Below are 19,283 nucleotides of genomic sequence, written 5' to 3'. Positions count from 1 at the left end.
CAAGTGTTGGTCACTTCAGATTTTGTGCTAAGTGGAAGGTGACAAATGGTTTGACTATGTGCAGGTTGAATAGGTTAAAAATGCGTAGTGTGCGAGTACACATTTATCTTGCTTACGTTTTAAAGTCAGTTGATTAGTAACCTGATATAAAAAATTGTCATCTGATCAAGGCTTCTTCTTTCCAGCAATATTTGAGTCCATCTTTACCTGCATTTTTTGGTTCATAAAAGCTGTATAAACTTTTTTCTTTTATTAACTGTTTTTTAAATTTTCAATTATAGGTGACATAGAATATTATATTAATTTCAGGTGTGCAGCATAGTGATTAGACATTTATATATCTTACAAAGTCATCGGCCTGATAAATCTGGTAGAACACTACAGTTTTCTTGCTTACTGATATTTCTGGTTTAGGCATGCATCAGAAAAGTCATCCTTTTATTCCATGCAGCATTTCTAATTTTTCTCCTATCTGCGGTCTTTTACTAAATAAAATAGCATTTCTGGGATGGGAGAAAGATTGCTCTCATTTCTCTTAGTTTTGACTTGTGTTTGATCACACCACAACCATTCAAAATAGTAAAATATTCCCCAAAAAGCTGGTGAGGATCTTGATTTTTATTTTGCCTTTGGACATTCTGTAATGTCATTTTTAGAACTAAATAACTAGAACTTGATGTCCTCTTTAGGGGGAAGAAGATAAAACAAAATCTGACTCTGAGAATTCAAAACGGTGAGATTTGGTACCTTATGACAAACCTTTCTGTTATGCTTAGTTTGTCTCCATACCCAAATTTGAGCTTTTTTTCACCAATGCTAAAGGTCTGTGGAAAACATGGTCCATTCCAGTAGATGTGTGGATATCCTGTAATCTTCAGGGAAATTCGCTTTCTTTCTATTTTTCTTTCTTTCTTCCTTTCTTTCCGTCTTCCTTCCTTCCTTCCTTCCTTCCTTCCTTCCTTCCTTCCTTCCTTCCTTCCTTCCTTCCTTCCTTCCTTTCTTTTTTTCGAAATTAATTTTCTACTTGGAGATTTAAAGAAAATTACAGTTTATTTTAAAATTATTTCAAACTTAAGCCTTGCAGAAACATACTCTTTTACCTAGATTTCCCACCTGTAAACACCACACTGCACTTGCTAGTCATTTTGTCTCTTTACATGCCCACTGTCATTAGGATTTTTCTGAACCATTTGAGAGCAAGCTGTCCAAATGGTGCTCTATTATCCCTAACTCCTCCACCGTATATTTTTCAGAAATAAGGACCCTCTCAATGTAACCTCTCGGTCATTGTCCAGGAGCAGCCCAGGGGAAGCCAAGCCTCATGATGGATGCAGTGGTGGGTCCTACGGGGCCGCTGGTCAACCACGCCCCTCACGTAGCTGACTGACCACCACATCCTGTCTCCTCAGTCTCATCCTACCTGGGATTTCCCTGTTCTGCCCCAGGTGATGTTCACCTTGATCACCTGGTCACGTTGGTGTCTGCCAGCCTTTACCACAATGTCACCGCTTTCCACTTTGTAATTAATAACTATTATGAGGGGAGATACCCTGACATTATTCTCAAACCCTATTCCTCATTAAACCTGAACACACCCACTTCAGCCACCGTTGATGACACCTGCCTGAATCAGCAATAACTATCTCGATGATATCACCAGAGGGTGATTTTCTGTTTTCATCCTACTCTTCTGTATGGGTTAGTTTGCATTCTACTAAAAAGAAAAAGCTTCATTTGTCATCTCTTCATTCATTTATTTATATCGGGCATGGGCTCATGGATTTGCGTTTTATTCAGTAGCATTTAATATTAATGTATTATCATTATTTATCTTAATAATCCTATTGTTCCCTATTTGGTCAGTGGGAAACCTTTCAAGGTAGGTTCTGGGTTTTATTGTTTTAAACTTATTTATTTATTTATTTTGACATATTCTCTGTTTCATTGAGTATTTTTTTGGCACTGCAAGAAGTTCCAGGCTCACTGTGTTCTCAGCCTTCCTCAAACTTGAAATGGGCGGATGTTCCTTTTTGTGGAGTTTTGTATTTATAGCGGTGACCTAGGTGTTTGGAATGTTCATTGCTACTTGGATGTCATAGCTTCCAGGCCTTTTCAGGGGGCAGACCGAAGAACATAAGTATATGTTTAAGTATGCATGCATCTAAACCTTTTTTTATCTGTTTGTGCATATAGATTAAAACCCATGACACCCAATTCCTGTCTAATGCCCCAGGGGTATTTCCATATTCCTATCTTTATAAAACATCTTCTCAGAAAGTGAAAATCCTGGGTCTCATTATTCTTAATATACTGACTGATTTGCTCAGTCAATTTTCTTATTCTTTAGTAGAAGCAATCTCCCCACCCTTTAGCTGTCTCCTCTCTTCCATCTCTCTTTGCAGCCTGTGTTCTTTGGTGCTGGAGGTTGCTGCACCCCCACCCAGCACTTCCATCACCTTCACACTAAGAAGGGAAGGTAAAGTCTAATGGAAATGACTGATGTATTATTTGAACATGATATAATAGGAGGGAATGCAACAAGGATTTTTTTCCAGTGAGGCTATTCCTAATTTCCATATGTTTTTTCTTTCTTCTTGACATTTGTTTTTATTGAAAGCACTTGGTTTTCCTGTAAGCAATCATCATTTATAAAAACGTACAGACTTCTTTCTTCAGCAAATTTTGAGTGTCTACTAGCTACCTAGGGAACTGAGCCATTTTTCTCATAGGTCCTAACTGGTGATGACATTCTTTGTAGACTAGACTTCTATTAATTGACCATTTGATTTCTCTTCCTTTAAAAGCTGGTTTGTTGGGATGGCCGGTTAGCTCAGTTGGTTAGAATTGAGCCAGTCCCAGAGTGGGAGGAGCTCTTAACAGCAAGGTTGCCCGTTCAATCCCCACATGGGACACTGTGAGCGGCACCCTCAAAAAAAAAAAACAAAAACAAAAAGAAAAGTTGGTTTTGCTTGTTTTGTGCTAATTTCATCAACTTTTGTTGAGTGTACTAAATGCAAACCATAAATTATTGTATTTCATTGTGTATATTAAACACGATGTAAATTAATAGAACCCGATTTAAAGTGACCCAGTAAGTCGGTCTGTTTCTGCGTTTACAGCGGGATCATGAGACCTGGCCTCAACGCCATTCTGGGACCCACAGGTGGAGGCAAATCTTCGTGAGTATAACGCGTATCAGTGAGCTTTTCTCTGCAGTGTTAGTGTGCGTTGAAAGATCACTTTTAGGAGAGCAGGTGTTTGTTAGGAATCAGTACGTGTCTAGTCTGGTTCTAGGTGCTATGGATCCCATGCAGTCATGCTAGCTGTGCTTCTGTCCTAGGAGTAGGAAGTCTTATTAGGTCAGCTTGACTAACAGCAGCTGATTAAGGGGATTGGCATTTGAGCTAATGAGGTAGAAAAGGGAGGGGATAAAACAGAAAGTGGGGAGATGGAGCCAATGGCAAAAGTGAAGGCTGAGTCTCAGGTAAAGGGGCACAACGCCTGTGTTGGCTCCCCCAAGGTCAGACAGTGACCACCCTGGAGGGCAGTGTGGGAGGTCTGCGCTGGATCAGCCAGCAGTGCCCTGCTTTATGTTCTTGGGCTTTATTGTAGCATAGAGTCAAAACAGAAAAAATAAATGGAAAAAGAAAAAAAAAAAGGAAGGTGACAATTTAAAAAGTACATAATTTTAGTTAAACCGTAGAATTTTTGATCATTTAACTTTCTAACTTGCTCAAAATTTGGACTCAGAGTAGCTGAGAGATATAGTCCGAGGGGTGGGGAAAAAAACCATGTGTTTCCTTTCATAGGCTGTTAGATGTCTTAGCTGCAAGGAAAGATCCACGGGGATTATCTGGAGACGTTTTGATAAATGGAGCATCTCGACCTGCCCATTTCAAATGTACCTCAGGTTATGTGGTACAGGTAAGTATGTGTGGATTTGCATTTTAGATTTGTCCTGTTTCTATGGGGGCAAGTGCCGTGGCTGATAGTTCAGTTTGCTTCCCATTGATGACATGGCAGGGCGTAGAAACATCTTTCTTTGCGCCAGCTTTTGATAATCTCCCGTAAGACGTGGAGTAGTGTTACCTGAAGATGCAGGGAGAATCTAGAATGGGACTATTCTAAGGACAATGATATTAGTTCTCCTGATGGAATATGAGTCTCATAAGGGACATGATGTTACTTCTAGTTACCATATTTCCAGAAGATACAGTTTTACTGTTTTCCTTGTATTTAGCTCTCTCCTTCCCCTAGCTTAGAAAGATATTTTCGCAAATCCTTGTATAAAGCAGTCTGGAAATGTCTGCTAGTAGTAATCATAGTTATGAGTATTCTATTTGGGTGTACAGATAAGAAATAAGAATTAATTCCTTTGCAGTTCTCTGTATATGGGAGTTACTGTGATTTTTTAATTGCTAGTTGATCATTATCTATCACTCTCCCTGGGGTATATTATTTTTGTGGATTAAGTTACATATACTAAAAAGTGATGGTATTAGAAAAGACCTGATATGTCTTGTTAAAATGCCCGTTTGCCTTAAGGATGATGTTGTGATGGGAACTCTGACAGTGAGAGAAAATTTGCAGTTCTCAGCAGCTCTTCGGCTCCCAACAACTATGACAAATCATGAAAAGAATGAACGGATAAACAAGGTCATTCAAGAGTTAGGTCTGGCTAAAGTGGCAGATTCCAAGGTAACGTGGAAAAACCTGATAGTATCATCTCCAGGCAATCGGACCTCCCCTGTGTGGGTAGTGTAACTCTTAGTCACGTGTTTTCTGTAATGTATGTGGTCAAATGTGGCGGCCTGCCTTAGGGTGAGAAAAGTGACTAGTTACATAATATAAAGGTGGGAATTAACCAGAAAAAAGTCAAAAAATGATTGAATCCTGGAAATGAAATATGGCGTGTGGTACAGTTTGTAAAAGTGGTTTTTGCAGAGAACAGGAGTCCCTTCCATGTGATTATACCTCGTGATCGTCCCCCACACAAATTGTTTAGGTCTTGTCACATTCAGTGTCTGTACAGTAACTTTTTTCTTTTTGTTTTCTCCTTCCCCTTTTAGCTATTCTTCCTCTCTTCCTCCAGGGAACTTTGTTGCTTTTGTGGCTTATTTCTGGAATTTATAAATGACAAAAATTCAGGGGTCTTGCTGTATGGTTTTCACTTTGCTATAATTTGGCTTCCAAAATTATTTCATTCAAATTGGTGCTTATTATTAATTTGTGTAGCACTGAAGTTGTTTTTATAGGGTTTCTTTTGGCACTTAGTCTCGCATCCATCTCTTTCTCCCTCTCTGCCTTCTGCCAACATTACTGGCATGTGCTGGGCTCCCCTAGGTTTTATAGGTAACAGTTATGGGCAAGATAGACAAGGAGAACTCCTTATGTGGGTTCTGCAGTATCAGGAAGAAGAAATGAGGTGAATGAGTGTACTTTACAGTTGATGAATAGGTATGGACGATTTGCTGGGAAGACATCTGAAGCTCTGGATGAAGATAAGCTTTTTCGATTCCAATGGCTCCAGTTTAATCCCCTGTGACATCCCCTGTGCTTTCCATTCTTTACCTTTAGGCAGTCATTACCCTGAGTTCCTTGCATGGATTTCCAAGAAATATAAACTGAAGATGGTTGTTGACTTCTTAGAATTTATTTATGTAATTGATTGAAACAATGCATTAAGAATGTTTACTTTTCATGAAATTTTAAATGTAACATAAATATAGAGAGAATCATCTCATTACTACAGTTTTGATATGATTATAGTATAATTAATACAATGGTATGATTACTAATAACTTTCACCTTGATTTCTCAGTTGTTAACAACTTTTTCAATAACGACTTCAGGTTTTTCTTTCTGAAGTAATTTAAGCAAAGTTATAAATAGCATATGTCACTCCTGAATATTTGTTATGCACTTTTGAAAAAGATATTTGGCTATGTTACTACACTATCATTGTCAACTAACAAAATTAATAATATTTAATATCAGCTATATAGAGCTGATATTCACTCACATTTCTCCAATTGTCTTTCAATGCCTTTTATTGCTCAATTGTTATTGGATCAAATCAATGGCATGAGTACCATTTGAATATTCTCTCTAGAAGATTCTTAGTATAAGAATTGTTGCCTATCTCCTGCCTTTCCCCAAACCTTCCTGCTCTCCAAACTGCATACAGGGTCATTGAGTGTTTGAAAAGACTGAGCCAGTTGCCCTGTAGAATATTCTGCCTTCAGAATTGTCTGAAAGAATGAGTCAAGAATTCTGCGGTGAGTTAGGGTATAAAAGGGGTCAGTTTGGGAAGCTTATGGTGATTTAAGGGGTGCTAATCTGGGTGGTAGAAAGTAAACTTCCTTAGTTGCCACCCCCCAGCTCTTGTAACTCTACATGAGGACTTTTTTTTTTTAAGTTGGGTAGGAAGTGTGGGGTATTAGGAGAACTGACAAATTATAGATGCTTTTACCTTTTCTTGTCCTATCTTTATCTCTGTTTCAAACTGTGATTTCACTATGTAAGGGCTACATCTTTCAGTTCTGACTTCCATCTTAAAGCTAAACTTTTGATATGATAAGAAACATATAGAATGATTTGAAACATGGTTTCATATCAGGCTTAGCCACATACCAACTCTGACCTGAGCCTCACTTTATCTGTCTAATTAAGAAGAAACCTACTTCCCAGATACTAATTTATTTGCTGTTCAGAATAAATGAGGATATGAGATAATATGCCTCTTACAGGTTTGGCAAATGTTAAGAACTCAACAAATGACTGGCTGTGGTTGTTATTGTTAATATTGATGATAATTGTGTTTTAGGTTGGAACTCAGTTTACCCGTGGTGTGTCTGGAGGAGAAAGGAAAAGGACTAGTATTGGAATGGAGCTTATTACAGATCCATCCATCTTGTTCTTGGATGAGCCCACAACTGGCTTAGACTCAAGCACAGCAAATGCCGTCCTTTTGCTCCTGAAGAGGTAAATGCTATGGGAACATTATTCTTACATTCATACAATATATGAATACCTGCTGTGTACCAGGGATGATTCCTGGTGCAAAAGATTTAGCAATGAGCACAGCAGACAAACATTTGTACCGTTTTCTTGGAGGCGAACAGTCAACTAACAAATGTAAGTGTTTCAAGAAAATGGAACAATGTAAGAGTGTAGGGAAGACTGCTGTGGTGGGAGTCGGGGGTCCTGTACTGCACAGCAGGATGGTCAGGGAACTCCTCAATGATGTGCCATTGAGGTATGAGCAAGACCTGGGGGTCTGGGGGGCGAGGGTTCTAGTTGGAGGGATTGGACAGTGGTCCTCAGGCAGACCATGTGTCTGTAACATCAAGAAACCAGAGGGATTGGAACCCACTGACCGAAAGGGAGTGGGGCTTTATTAGTGTATTAGTTTGCTTGGGCTGCCGTAACATGGTACACACACTGGGTGGCTTAAATAATAGAAGTTAATTGTTTTTCAGTTTTGGAGGCCAGTTTAAGATTAAAGTGTCTTCAGGATTATTTCTTCTGGCGGCTCTCTCCTTGGCTTGTAGATAGCTGCCTTCTTCCTATGTCTTCATTTCACCCTCCTTCGATTTCTGTGTCCTGATCGCCTCCTCTTATAAGAACACTACTTCTTACTCGATTAAGGCTCACTCATATGACCTTCTTTAGCATTATTTACCTCTTTAAAGATTCTATCTCCAAATATAGTCACATTCTGAGGTGCTAATTCTTAAGAATTCAACCTAGGAATTGGGGGAGGGGATACAATTCAGCCTTTGGCAGTTAGAATAGGAGAGGAGATGGAATTGAGTGGGTGGCAGATAACTGTAGGCCACAGTAAGAACACTGGCTTTTCCTGTACCTACATGACTTGGGAGCTTTCAGAGAGTTTTAGAAGGAAGGAATGGCAACCACATAGAGAATAGACTGTGTAATTGGGCAAAGGTGAGTGCAGGGAAACCAGTCAGTAGGTGGGTTGTATTAACTCAGTTGAGGTGATTGTGGCTTTGACTAAGATGGTAGTGGTGACGTGGGAAGAAGTGGGTGGATTCTGGATCGATTTTGAAGATAGGACCAATGGGATTATCTCATGAATTGCACGTAAGTTGTGAGTATTGAGAGCATGAATTCTAAGATTTAGAACCTGACAAATGGAAGAATGGAGTAAAAGGAATATCATTTCCTTTTGTCAAGAAAGACTCTGGGAGGATCATGTTAATAATAGGAATTTGAATATTTAACTTGTTGACTTTTTTTTTTACATTATTTTTTTAAAAGTTTGAATCTTACAGAAAAAATAGTAGAATTGTTGGAAAAATCCCTATTACATAGATTCCGTAGATTCCACAACTCTTAGCATTTAACTCCTTTCACTTTCCCTCTGTCCCTCCCTGCCACACCTATATGGGTATTTTTTTTTTGTTTGTTCATTTGTTTTTACAGGGTTGGTACACATTATGAGCTCAATAAACGATAGTGGCTGTAGCTGCTATTGCTAATAATGATAATATGTGTGTGTTAGTGTGGAACTCAGCTCATCCCCATCCCCCCAAATCCTCTGGAGGGTTAACTCCAAATTATCAGCACGCTCCTTTTACATTATCACCTTCTTTACCTTCCAGCGAGGAAATCACATTGATACCATTGCCGCCATCCAATCCATAGACTCCACTCAGACTTCAGCAGCTGTCCCAGTCTCTTTTTCCTTTCTGTCTCATGATCCTCTCCATGGATACACTTTTCTAAGCCTGAGCAGTTCACAATCTTTCCTTGCCTCTCATGTCCTCACCTGTGTTCAAGAGTACATTTCATAGGGTGGCCCTCAGCTGACCCCATCCAATAAGTTTTCTCAAGAATAGATCAGGCCATGAATTCTTGGCAGGGAACCACAGACATGATGCTGTGTTCTTGGTGTATAACACCAGGGGCTGCATGGTTTTGACTTCTCCCACCATGGGTGATGTTATCCTTTACCTGGTCATGTGGATGTCTGCTGGGTTTCTCTGCTATGAAATAACTACTTTTTTTCTTTGTAATTGACTAGCATTTTGTCAGAGGATGTAATCAAGTATTATGCCAATGTCCTGTTCCTTTTCAATGACTGATCTACCCAGCAGTTTTAGGATATACTAACAACTCCTGCCCGTGTCACCTACCAGTCTATGTTTACCAAGTGGTGATTTTGTAGTTCCATCATTCTTTCCTCATGTATTGTCCTTATTTATTATTATGACCAAATTAACCCTGATATGGCCAGTGGAAGCCCTTTGAATCTGACGTATGTCTGTTTGACATGTCTCTGATTATTCTTCCAGTATTTCTTTACGTTTTGGTTTAAGGGGTTCCAGGCTCATCTTATACTTTTCCTGTGCCAGATATTTCTCTAAGGAGCCCTACTCCCTTCAGGTGTAGTTAAGAATTAGAAAGCAAGGTCTGATTGTGTAATGCTCCATACTACTGGCGTGTCATTGCTTCTAGCCCATTTAGCAGACAGAGACAGGAAATACTCATGTATGTGTGTGGCTGTGTGTATATATAATATAGAAATATATTTCTACATTTGAAACGTAGAGGTTCCTTATTAGGAAATATGTATTGAACATATAGTGTATATAAATGGAGTTTCAATAAAAAGACACATAAACATACATCTGAAACTATTACTGTATCTGTTATGATGTATATATTTTTAAAATTCCACAAGGTAATATTTTCAATTTTAATCTAACAACTGAGTGTTCTTTTTGTGTGCACCGTTTTCATGTTTGTAAGTGACTTTTCAGACGGTGAGAAACTTGGCTCCTATTATCTCAATATATTTACTTGCTTGCACAGCAACTAACTTAATTGTTCAGTGTAACCAACCCTTGTGGCCATTTCTTCTGCCCACCATCCCTGGGAACCTCCCCTTCCCCAGCCTCAATTTTGAAACGCTGCCAGACATAGTCTACCTATAGCATTCCCACCCAATTACTACCTTGCTTTCTCTGATTGCCGTGCACTTGTAAGCAAGTCTTTCTGCTAGGATGAGAAGAAATGGGAAGATTTCTAAGATTTTCAACATCTTCAGTTTGAGATGTCAATTATACATATACATTAACCATCTTAAGTAATGGGTCTAGGGTTCAAGTTCAGTTAGAGAATACATCCATGTTATTTTTATCATCTGCAATTATGTTCATTAATGAATCATGCATTGATAAGAGTACTGTAAATATTTTCACTATGTTTTGGCTGGTTAGCCCATAAGCATCTTTGCTTATGCCTAGATTTCTAACCCAATCTCTCTCCAGCTTCACTGTGTACACTAATCTCCTGGGGTCTTCTTAAAATGCAGAGTTGGCCTACAGCTCTGACATGGAGCCCAAGAGTCTCCATTTCTAGTAGGAGGTACTATTAGTGACACCATTGGTCCTCAGTAGCAAGGCTGTCACACCAATCCACTTCCCTATTTCCGGTTCTTTTTCAGCTCCTTGTTGTCTACTGACTAAAGTTCCACCTTCTGAGTAAAGGGATTCATCACACACTTTGTTCTTCTCTCTGTTTCTTCGCCTTGACTACCCTTTTTATTTCTTCTTGACTTATTCCTGTTGGCCCCTTTAATATTCTCATATCATCTTCAGACTGGTTATACTCTCCTGTTTTGCTTACAAGGGAATCTCAGGTATTTCTATTCCACATTATATTCAAATTACTGATTTAGTGGCCTGATTGTCTTTCAGGCAGAACAAATGTGTACGTATTGCCAACATATAGTATGTGCTTAGAAATGCTTAATTGAAGTGGTTCTTCTCATAAAATATATTTAATTATAACAGGTTTTGAATAGTAGTTTTAGCCTTTGTTATTTCTACCCATAAATAGCAAATCCCATGTAAATGTAGTTTAGCAATGTTTTGGCCACGGTCCATTGAACCCCAACCCTGCTCCTTGCCAACTGTGACACACTGGGCCAGTTACTAACCTTTAGGCTTATCTGTAAAATGCAGGTAATAATACTGTTGGTACTGTCAGTATTGCCTCATAACTGCCTCATAAGTATATTGTGAAAATTCAGATGTGGGTACCTATATTCAGCAAAGACATAGTAAGTACTCAGCAATGTTAATTGTAGTGCTAGGACTGAAGAATGCATACCAGTTCCTGTAGGACCGAAAGACTTCACTGATCCATGAGACTGGAGCATCAATGATTGTTCAAATATTTAGTCCATGACAAGTTCTCAAATGTGACTGTACTTACAACTTATCTGGGTGCTTGTTAAAAATATGGATTCCCAAGACCCAGCAGGTCTGGGAAGACTGTCCAGGAATCTGCAGTTTTAATTCATGTTCTAGTTGATTCTAGACCGTTTATGGGACACACTTTCAGAAACCTTCATATTTCCTAAAAACATTGGATTTATCTCCCCTAACTCCCAGAGAAATAACAGGAGATGGGAAGTTAGTAAGAGAAAATCAAGTTGTACTATGAATAAATGATATAAAGGCTGGAATCAATTTCGCTGCTAAGAGGTGCACACTTCAGATGTTTAATGACTTGTTATTTTCTCACTTTCAACTAGGATGTCTAAACAGGGAAGAACCATCATCTTCTCCATTCATCAGCCTCGTTATTCCATCTTCAAGCTTTTTGACAGCCTCACCTTGTTGGCCTCAGGAAGAGTAATGTTCCACGGGCCTGCTCAGGAGGCCTTGGGGTACTTTGCATCAGCTGGTATGGTTGCCTTTTTCCTGCAGTGAGGTCCTTCCTCAATAGAATCCTGAAAGAGCAGAGAAGGACATGAGTGCTCTTTGGTCATTGCGTAGACATAGTATGGGTTCCATCACTACAGAACTTCTTTGCTCAGTTTGGTGCTAGAGGTTTTCTTCATTTTGCAGCACTGGCTTGTTATTTAGGCCTCTTTCTTGTCATATTTGAGTATGCATGCATACTCTGTGTATATGTAGGACTGTTTCTACTGGGCCTGTATCTGTTCTGGTTGCCAGTTCTGGTGACCTTTTCCTAATAGTTCAATAAATATATTGGCCTCATAGCCAATTATCTGTCAGTTGAACATTTTTGGAAAGGCCTTACAGTACCCCCAAATCATTTGTGTTCTTCTCTGTGCTACAGATCAGGTTTAATCATTATTCTCCCTTCCACGGGATGTTGGTCTGACTTTATGAGGGTTCATGGAGATGCTGCTTGCCTTTCTAGTAAATTAGATTGGAGTGGGTATGAGTGACTTATAGTCAGTAGAATGACTACTCCTGAGAGTGACTTTTAACGGTCAATATTTCTGACAGTTCTGGTCTCCCTGGTTCTATTTCAGATGATAAGTTGTAATATTTTTTATGGCTCATGCAATCTGCTTCATTTTAGAGATATTTGGATATTATAGATGATGCTGCATGACCCCAACTATAATTATGAATAATTTTTAGCTATCTTTTAAAAATTGTTATTGTTGAATTCCTATTACTTAAAATAATCAAGCATTTATCTGTGACTGGTGAGTATAAGAGAGGTGATTCTAAGAGTCAGACAGTAGGCCAAGATGAGTTCAGAAGCTCTGGCTCAAGAAGTGAATGTAATTCTTCAGGTGGGCGGTGCTGCTCACCTCCTCTTGAGATTCCTGCCTTGCTAGTTTGTTCTCTGTATTTGAATTCCAGCTGCATAGTAGAAGATAATTTGGACCTGAATGTAGTCGGTGGAGAGGCACCCTACTACAGTGGGTGCTGGCATTCTGGCAGGCCCTTGGTGAACTCAAACAGAGCATGCCCTGGCTCTTCATAAACACAGTCTCCTCTGGCTTTGCTCATTGCCCTGCTTTAGGCGCATTAGTCCTACGTGCAGCTTTCTTTTCTTTTTCCACATACGTATTGTTTTTCTTGTGTAGTGAAGTTGCCTTCTTTTGTAGGTCACCACTGTGAGCCCTATAATAACCCTGCAGACTTCTTCCTGGATGTCATCAATGGAGACTCCTCTGCTGTGATGTCAAACAGAGAGGATGAAGGTGGTGAAGGTATGCGAATCTGTCCAGAGTCACAGATTATCACCTGATTTTCCTGAAGACTAGCAGTGTGCTAGCTCATTAAAATGTAGCTTTGTGAATTTACATTATTAACACGGCCCTCTCATGTCAGTTGTCTTAGTGTGTTCAGGCTGCAGTAACAAGAATACTACAGACTAGGTGACTTATACAACAAACATTTATTTCTCAAGTTTTGGAGGCTGGAAAATCCAAGATCAGGTGCCAGCAGATTCGGTGTCAATTGAGGCCCCACTTCCTGGTTATAGGTGGGCGACCATCTTCTTGTTGCCTCTTCCCATGGTGGAAGCAGGGAGGGAGCTCCCTAATGCCAATTCTAAGGGCCCTAACCCCAATCAGGAGTGCTCCACCCTGATGATGTCATCGTTCCTCAAAGGCCCCACCTTCAAGTACCATCACACTGGGGATTGGGTTTCAACATATGAGTTGTGGGGGGGACACAAACATTCAGTCTGTAGCACCAGCCAACACAGGTGTTGTTGTCCATGAGTGTGATAAGTATTTTTGATGAAATTTATAAATGAGAATATATCTGATAGTGTCAGTTCTAAGGGGAGCTTCCTTAGAAAAAATTTACTCACTGTTTATGTAGTGTTTTGAAATAAGAAACATGACAGTGTATACATTTTGCACATAGTAGAAAGCAAAGATAAGGTTTCTATATGAATAATGAAAACTCGCTGTGGTAAGAAGTTTATTTTAGAGGAATCGGTACAAATATAATTGTTAGGAAAAGGTCAGTGGGTTTGCTATATCCGTAAGTTTATGGAAGTAGACAGGCCAATTAACTATATTTTTCTAATGTGTAAGGCAATAACTTACCTAAGAATTTTTTATATTCAAGCTTTAGAATTAAGGAATTAGAGCAGAATCTAAGAACGGGGTTACAGAAAAATGGACTAAATTAGTTATACTGTTAATCTTTCCCTCTATCCACTTTTGTTTCAAAGCCAAGGAGACTGAAGAGCCGTCCAAGAGAGATAAGCCACTCATAGAAAAATTGGCTGAGTTTTATGTCAACTCCACATTTTTCAGAGACACAAAAGCTGAGTTAGATCAATTCTCAGGGGTTCAGAAAAAGAAGAAGAGTGTAGTCTTCAAGGAGCTCACCTATGCCACCTCCTTCTGTCATCAACTCAAATGGATTTCCAAGCGTTCATTCAAAAACTTACTGGGTAATCCCCATGCATCTATAGCTGAGGTAATCTTACAGATTCTTCTAATTATGCTCTGAAATGCTCATGTAGCAACATAAGATTTTGATACAATATATTTTAGGATTATACTGTCTTCTACTGACAGTTTCACCACATTCCATTTGGGATATCAAAACAGTCAATGGAACAAATAAAACACAACAAAATTTTTACTTATAGAACACTTTTTTAGTGTTTTTTTTTTGGACTACTTAATTCAGAATTGTTTTGTTGATTTAGACAAGCTGTAGTGGATAATTTTTGTAGAGAGAATTTTTGTTTTCAAAAATAGTGATGTAAACAAATGTTTAGTCCCAGTTGGGTTTTTCTGGTAGCTGTACATGTTTATTTCCTGATTTATTCAACAAGTTTCTTGATCTTGTGCTACATTTGAGAGCTTATACATATCAGTGAACACAATGGATAAAAGTAAAATCCCTGCTCTCCTGGAGCACATTTTCTTATGAGGAAGGACAGCTGATAAATTCATACAGAAATAAAGTATCTAGTGTGACAGAAGGTAAAAGGGTGTATGGGAAAGTTTAAACAGAAAAGTGGAGAAAGAAAGAAGAAAGAGAAAAGAAAACAGTTCGGGGAGGGAGACAGATAAAATGGTTTGGTTTGCATTTTTAATCAAATGCAAAGGTGGTCAGGGAAGACTTCACCTAGATGTCAGTGAATGCACCCCAGTGGAGGAGGGGCTGGTCCATATCTGAGGGAAGAGCCTGTGTGCAAATGCTGTTTCTTATAATTGACCTTCCTCATTTTGGGGTTCTAGTCTTCAGAGAGCAGTAGATGCCTAAATCGGTGTGCAACTAACAGGAAGGTAGTAAGCAAACTTCACTTCCATTAAATAAAGTTAATCAGACAGTTATTCACCGTCTGATTAACTTTCTCTTCATTAAGATGAAATAATGTTCTTTTACTCTTTTTGCTGACTCTGTTAATGATAGTTGTTTAATACACCATTTGGATTTTCTGTAATTTTGAAGCCTTCTGCCATACAAAACCTAGTATTTCCATTTTGTTGGTCCATCCTTTCTAAGGAAATCAATTTACCCAGTTATTTTTGGGGTTGTTAATTTTATTATCAATCATTGAATCTGTTGACTACCAAAAGATGGCATGGAGTTGGCTCTATTACTGATTTCTTACCATGTGCACCATAATTTTCATACTTCAGTACTGTTGCTTTTGAAGTATTAATACCTAGAGCCTAGATCCCTCTTTGAGATGTACTGCTATTGCTCCAAACATTTTTGGGACTTGTTATTTGACGTTTCTATTGGAACATGAGCACTTTTATGTACTATCAATCAAGGGTAAATTTTTGTTCTTTTAGAGTAGATTTGATGTTATTTGGAAACAAGTCTAGTGAATCATGTCAACCTGGTTTCCCATTGGTCAACAATGAGATGATGTAATGGAGTTGATTCTTCAGTGTGATTCATGCATTAGAATTTTTTACTTGGAAATAAACTTCTCTTGTCTCCAAGTGGTTTATGAGTGTCCTGTCCAAGTCACATACATGGTAGTTCGGAGCAGGGTGTGATTACAATGCGGAAATATTTCGAATATACCACGATTCTGCATCTTTTGGTGCTCGAGTTCCTTCAGCCGCAAACCCCAGGCCTAGTGTCTCCAGGTTGCCTGTTCAGCCTACCTGCCTTCTCAGTGAACTCAGTTACACAAAAGGAATTCCACAATGTTCAGATCAGTGGTGATCTCATACAATAGGGATAGAGCCTTGCATGTCCCTGAGCATCTGCTTAACTGAAGCAGCCCTTGTTCAGATTTTTCAATACTGGTATATTAGCTGAGGGCAGGAGTTTGCCAGTTATTTTTGTAAAGGGCCACGTAGTGAGTATTTTAGGCTTTGCAGGCCACGTGGTCTTTGTTTCATGTAGTAATCTCGTCCATTTTAGTGGCTGCCATAGATGGTAAGATGCATAGACAAAAGAACATGGCTGTGCTCCAATTAAACTATTCATTGACACTGAAATTGAATTTCATGTAAATTTCACGTGGCAAGAAATATTCTTCCCTTTCTTGTTCAATCGTTAGAAAAATGTAAAACCTCATTCTTATCTCATAGACTGAACAAAAATAGCCAACGTGCTTTATTTGGCGTGTGTGCTATAGCTTACTGACCCCTGGTTTGGGTTTTTAATTTTGCAAGTATGTCATTTGCTTCTCTAGGTGTTTGAACGTGTAGCTATAAAAATGTTTTCTGGCTTCCGGCTCACAAATCTTGTATCTGTTGTCTTAGAGACTTACTTGGTTTTGAAGTAGTCATCTACGTGAATCAGACTTGGCTTCAGAGAATGCATTTAACCAAAAGTATTTGGAAGATATTGGAATGAATAGATTATCTGTATAAGAAGATTTAATGTTCACTTATTGTTACAAGGGATTTCTAATCTTAAACCAATTTGGAAACATTGTCTTATCTCTTAGAGATTTGTTGTTTCTATCAGCATATTAAACATTTGACTGGAAAATTTTTTTAGGGACAGCCTTAAGCATCCCTCAGAACTCACCTTGAGAAATGTTGGTAAACACATTTGAACAAAGAATCATATATGTAGGGAATTCTTTCCTTTCCTTCCCCCCCCCCACCCCGTTCAAAACAGAGGCGAGATACACAGAGTGTCTTTCTCTGCTCTGTTGTGCAGCATTTACTTTATCTGTTTGTTTTCTCTTAATGAAAGAAAGAATAACATAGATGCCCCTTGTAAAAGCATGACAATATTGTGGGATTATCTGTTTTGTCAGTATGTTTGAAAGCTGACTTTAAAAATCCTTTTAGAACTTTGCGACCTGTAGGAAACATTCTAATGGTAATCCTGATCATCTGTTAGTAGAAGATATCAAGTTCGAATACATAAGCAACAAAGCATGTGGAGTGTCCAGTTTAAAAAATCTCGATATTCTTTAAGTTATACTGTGTGAAAGTATAGACGTGTATACGTGAGCATGCTTATATGTTGGTGGAGTCATCCTAATTTGTTTTGGAACCTTGATCTGTGGATGTGATGTACAGTGTTCTCTGAGGGTAATTAAAATATGCCAGGGCAACAGATTTTTTTTTTCCAAAATTTTTTCTGTTTTATTAACAAGCGAATTTTTAAGGCTGTCTCAAATCATATTCTTTCCAGACTCTGGTCTTCACACACTAGCCTACACAGATCGTGGTCCTTTTTTCAATTTCAATTTGGTTTGCTTCATGCCAAAAGTGTGCTTGACAAGTGACTTCAAGTCTTGATATCATTGTACTTGTAGTTCTGATTTGTTTTTTAACTTTGAAGGTTCCAAGACACAAGGTTAGATATTTTATTTTCTTTAAAATTTCCTTAAATAAACTGTATCATTATATAACCCTTATCCCTTTCCTGGTAGAAGTGTCTTTCAGAGACAATTTTAACAATCTTGAAAATAAGTGTTTACTCAGTTTTCTTAGCACTGAGTAAGTGGCGGTAGGTCATCGTGGCAAAGAATTGGTGGCTTAGTTCTACACTGTGTGCGGTGGGTCCCACAGGCTGAAGTTGCTGGAGAAGTGACAGGAGACTGGGTCATGGAAGCACTTGGGAGCCCTCAGGGAAAGCTGACCGAATGCTTTGGTGACAGTGACAATGCAGTGACTTTTCCATGCAAGGTGGACTCTCCCTAGGAGGATAGGCAGGCATCCCCAGCTCACCCCTACTTTCTTATTGTGCAAAATTCCATTGTTAGATATTTTATGTGTGCTTTAAAATTTTTATTTAGCTTTATGCTAAGAGTAAAGGTATCCTGTTTTTACTTGACCTCTTGAAATATAAAACTGCATGTTCACTACCAGAAAATTTTAGAGGCCAGGCCAGAAATGATTGCCACTTCAAGTTGATTTTATTCCCAAAATGACTCTGTTATCGCTTGCACTGTTCTCCTACTCTGTGTGGCATTTCAAGTACCCGTAGCCTGAACTGGACACTGAACTGCCAGTGCCACGGAAGCACTGGGAGGGATGGTAACTTTCCCGGTAGTCTACTTTGTTCTCCTGAGAGGCCCCCCAACACACAGAGAAGACATTTTTTATTTTAGTTTAGACAGCTGTCTAGTAATACACAGTTTCATATTGACCCTAAAGGACTTTTGCCAAGCCGTTTAAATTACCTATCTTAATGGAGTGATTTGATTATAGCTGTATGTATCATAATAATAAGTAGTGAGTTGCTGTTACTTTTAATTGAAACTCTTCCTTTTTTTTTTTTCTTTTGGAAAAGATAATTGTAACAATCTTCCTGGGACTGATTATAGGTGCCATTTTCTATGATCTTAAACATGACCCTACGGGAATCCAGAATAGGTAAGTAAATTTAGATACTGACTTTTAGAAAGTCCTATTACTTGTTCAAGGTTATAAGAATCTATTAAGAATTTGAATTTCAGATAAGTACAGCAGAAATTGAGGAGTAGGATAAGTCAGTGAGTTGAAGGCTTAATAGAAAAGATAATTTTCCTAAATACATATATAGTGATAAAATATACAGAACATAGAATTTAACCTCGTAACCAGTTTTAAGTGTACTGTTAAGTGTCATTAGTTACATTTACATTGTTGTGCAACCATCCAACTCCAGAACTTATTTTTTTTTCATTTTCCCAAAATAAATCTGTGTACCCATGAAACAAAAACTCTCCATTTTCCTTTCCCCTTTTCCTGGAGACCAGCATTATACTTTCTTTCTCTGATTTTGACTCCTCTAGGTATCTCATATAAGTGGAGTCTTACAGTATTTGTCCTTGGGTGACTGGCTTATTTCCGTTAGCATAATATCTTCAAGGTTCATCCATGGTGTAGCACATGTCAGAATTTTTTCCTTTCAATGTCTGAATAGTATTTCATTTTAAGGATATATCACATTTTGTTTATCTATTTACCTATCCATGGACACTTGGGTTGTTTCTACCTTTTTGGCTGTTGTGAATAATGCTGATAGGAACATGGGTGTACAGATAATCATCTGTTTGAGTCTCTGCTTTAAATTCTTGTGGGTGTATACCCAGAA

General features: G+C 38.5%; 1 protein-coding gene across 2 annotated transcripts in view; it reads left to right on the top strand.

Annotated features, from left to right (window-relative positions):
- Positions 1-19,283, top strand: part of LOC308490195 (broad substrate specificity ATP-binding cassette transporter ABCG2) — a 46,172-nt gene that overhangs the window by 13,681 nt on the left and 13,208 nt on the right. For both annotated transcript variants that reach the window (XM_081032115.1, XM_081032116.1), the window contains exons 3-10: positions 3,120-3,179; positions 3,810-3,924; positions 4,546-4,698; positions 6,827-6,984; positions 11,570-11,721; positions 12,908-13,012; positions 13,990-14,240; positions 18,498-18,580. In XM_081032115.1, coding sequence (XP_080888241.1) covers positions 3,120-3,179; positions 3,810-3,924; positions 4,546-4,698; positions 6,827-6,984; positions 11,570-11,721; positions 12,908-13,012; positions 13,990-14,240; positions 18,498-18,580 — 1,077 coding nt within the window. The remainder of the gene's footprint in view (positions 1-3,119; positions 3,180-3,809; positions 3,925-4,545; positions 4,699-6,826; positions 6,985-11,569; positions 11,722-12,907; positions 13,013-13,989; positions 14,241-18,497; positions 18,581-19,283) is intronic.

Source organism: Rhinolophus hipposideros, assembly GCF_964194185.1.
Source record: "Rhinolophus hipposideros genome assembly, chromosome: 1".
Classification (NCBI taxonomy): domain Eukaryota; kingdom Metazoa; phylum Chordata; class Mammalia; order Chiroptera; family Rhinolophidae; genus Rhinolophus; species Rhinolophus hipposideros.
The sequence above is the reverse complement of the archived record's forward strand: the minus strand, read 5'-3'. Positions and strand labels throughout refer to the sequence as shown.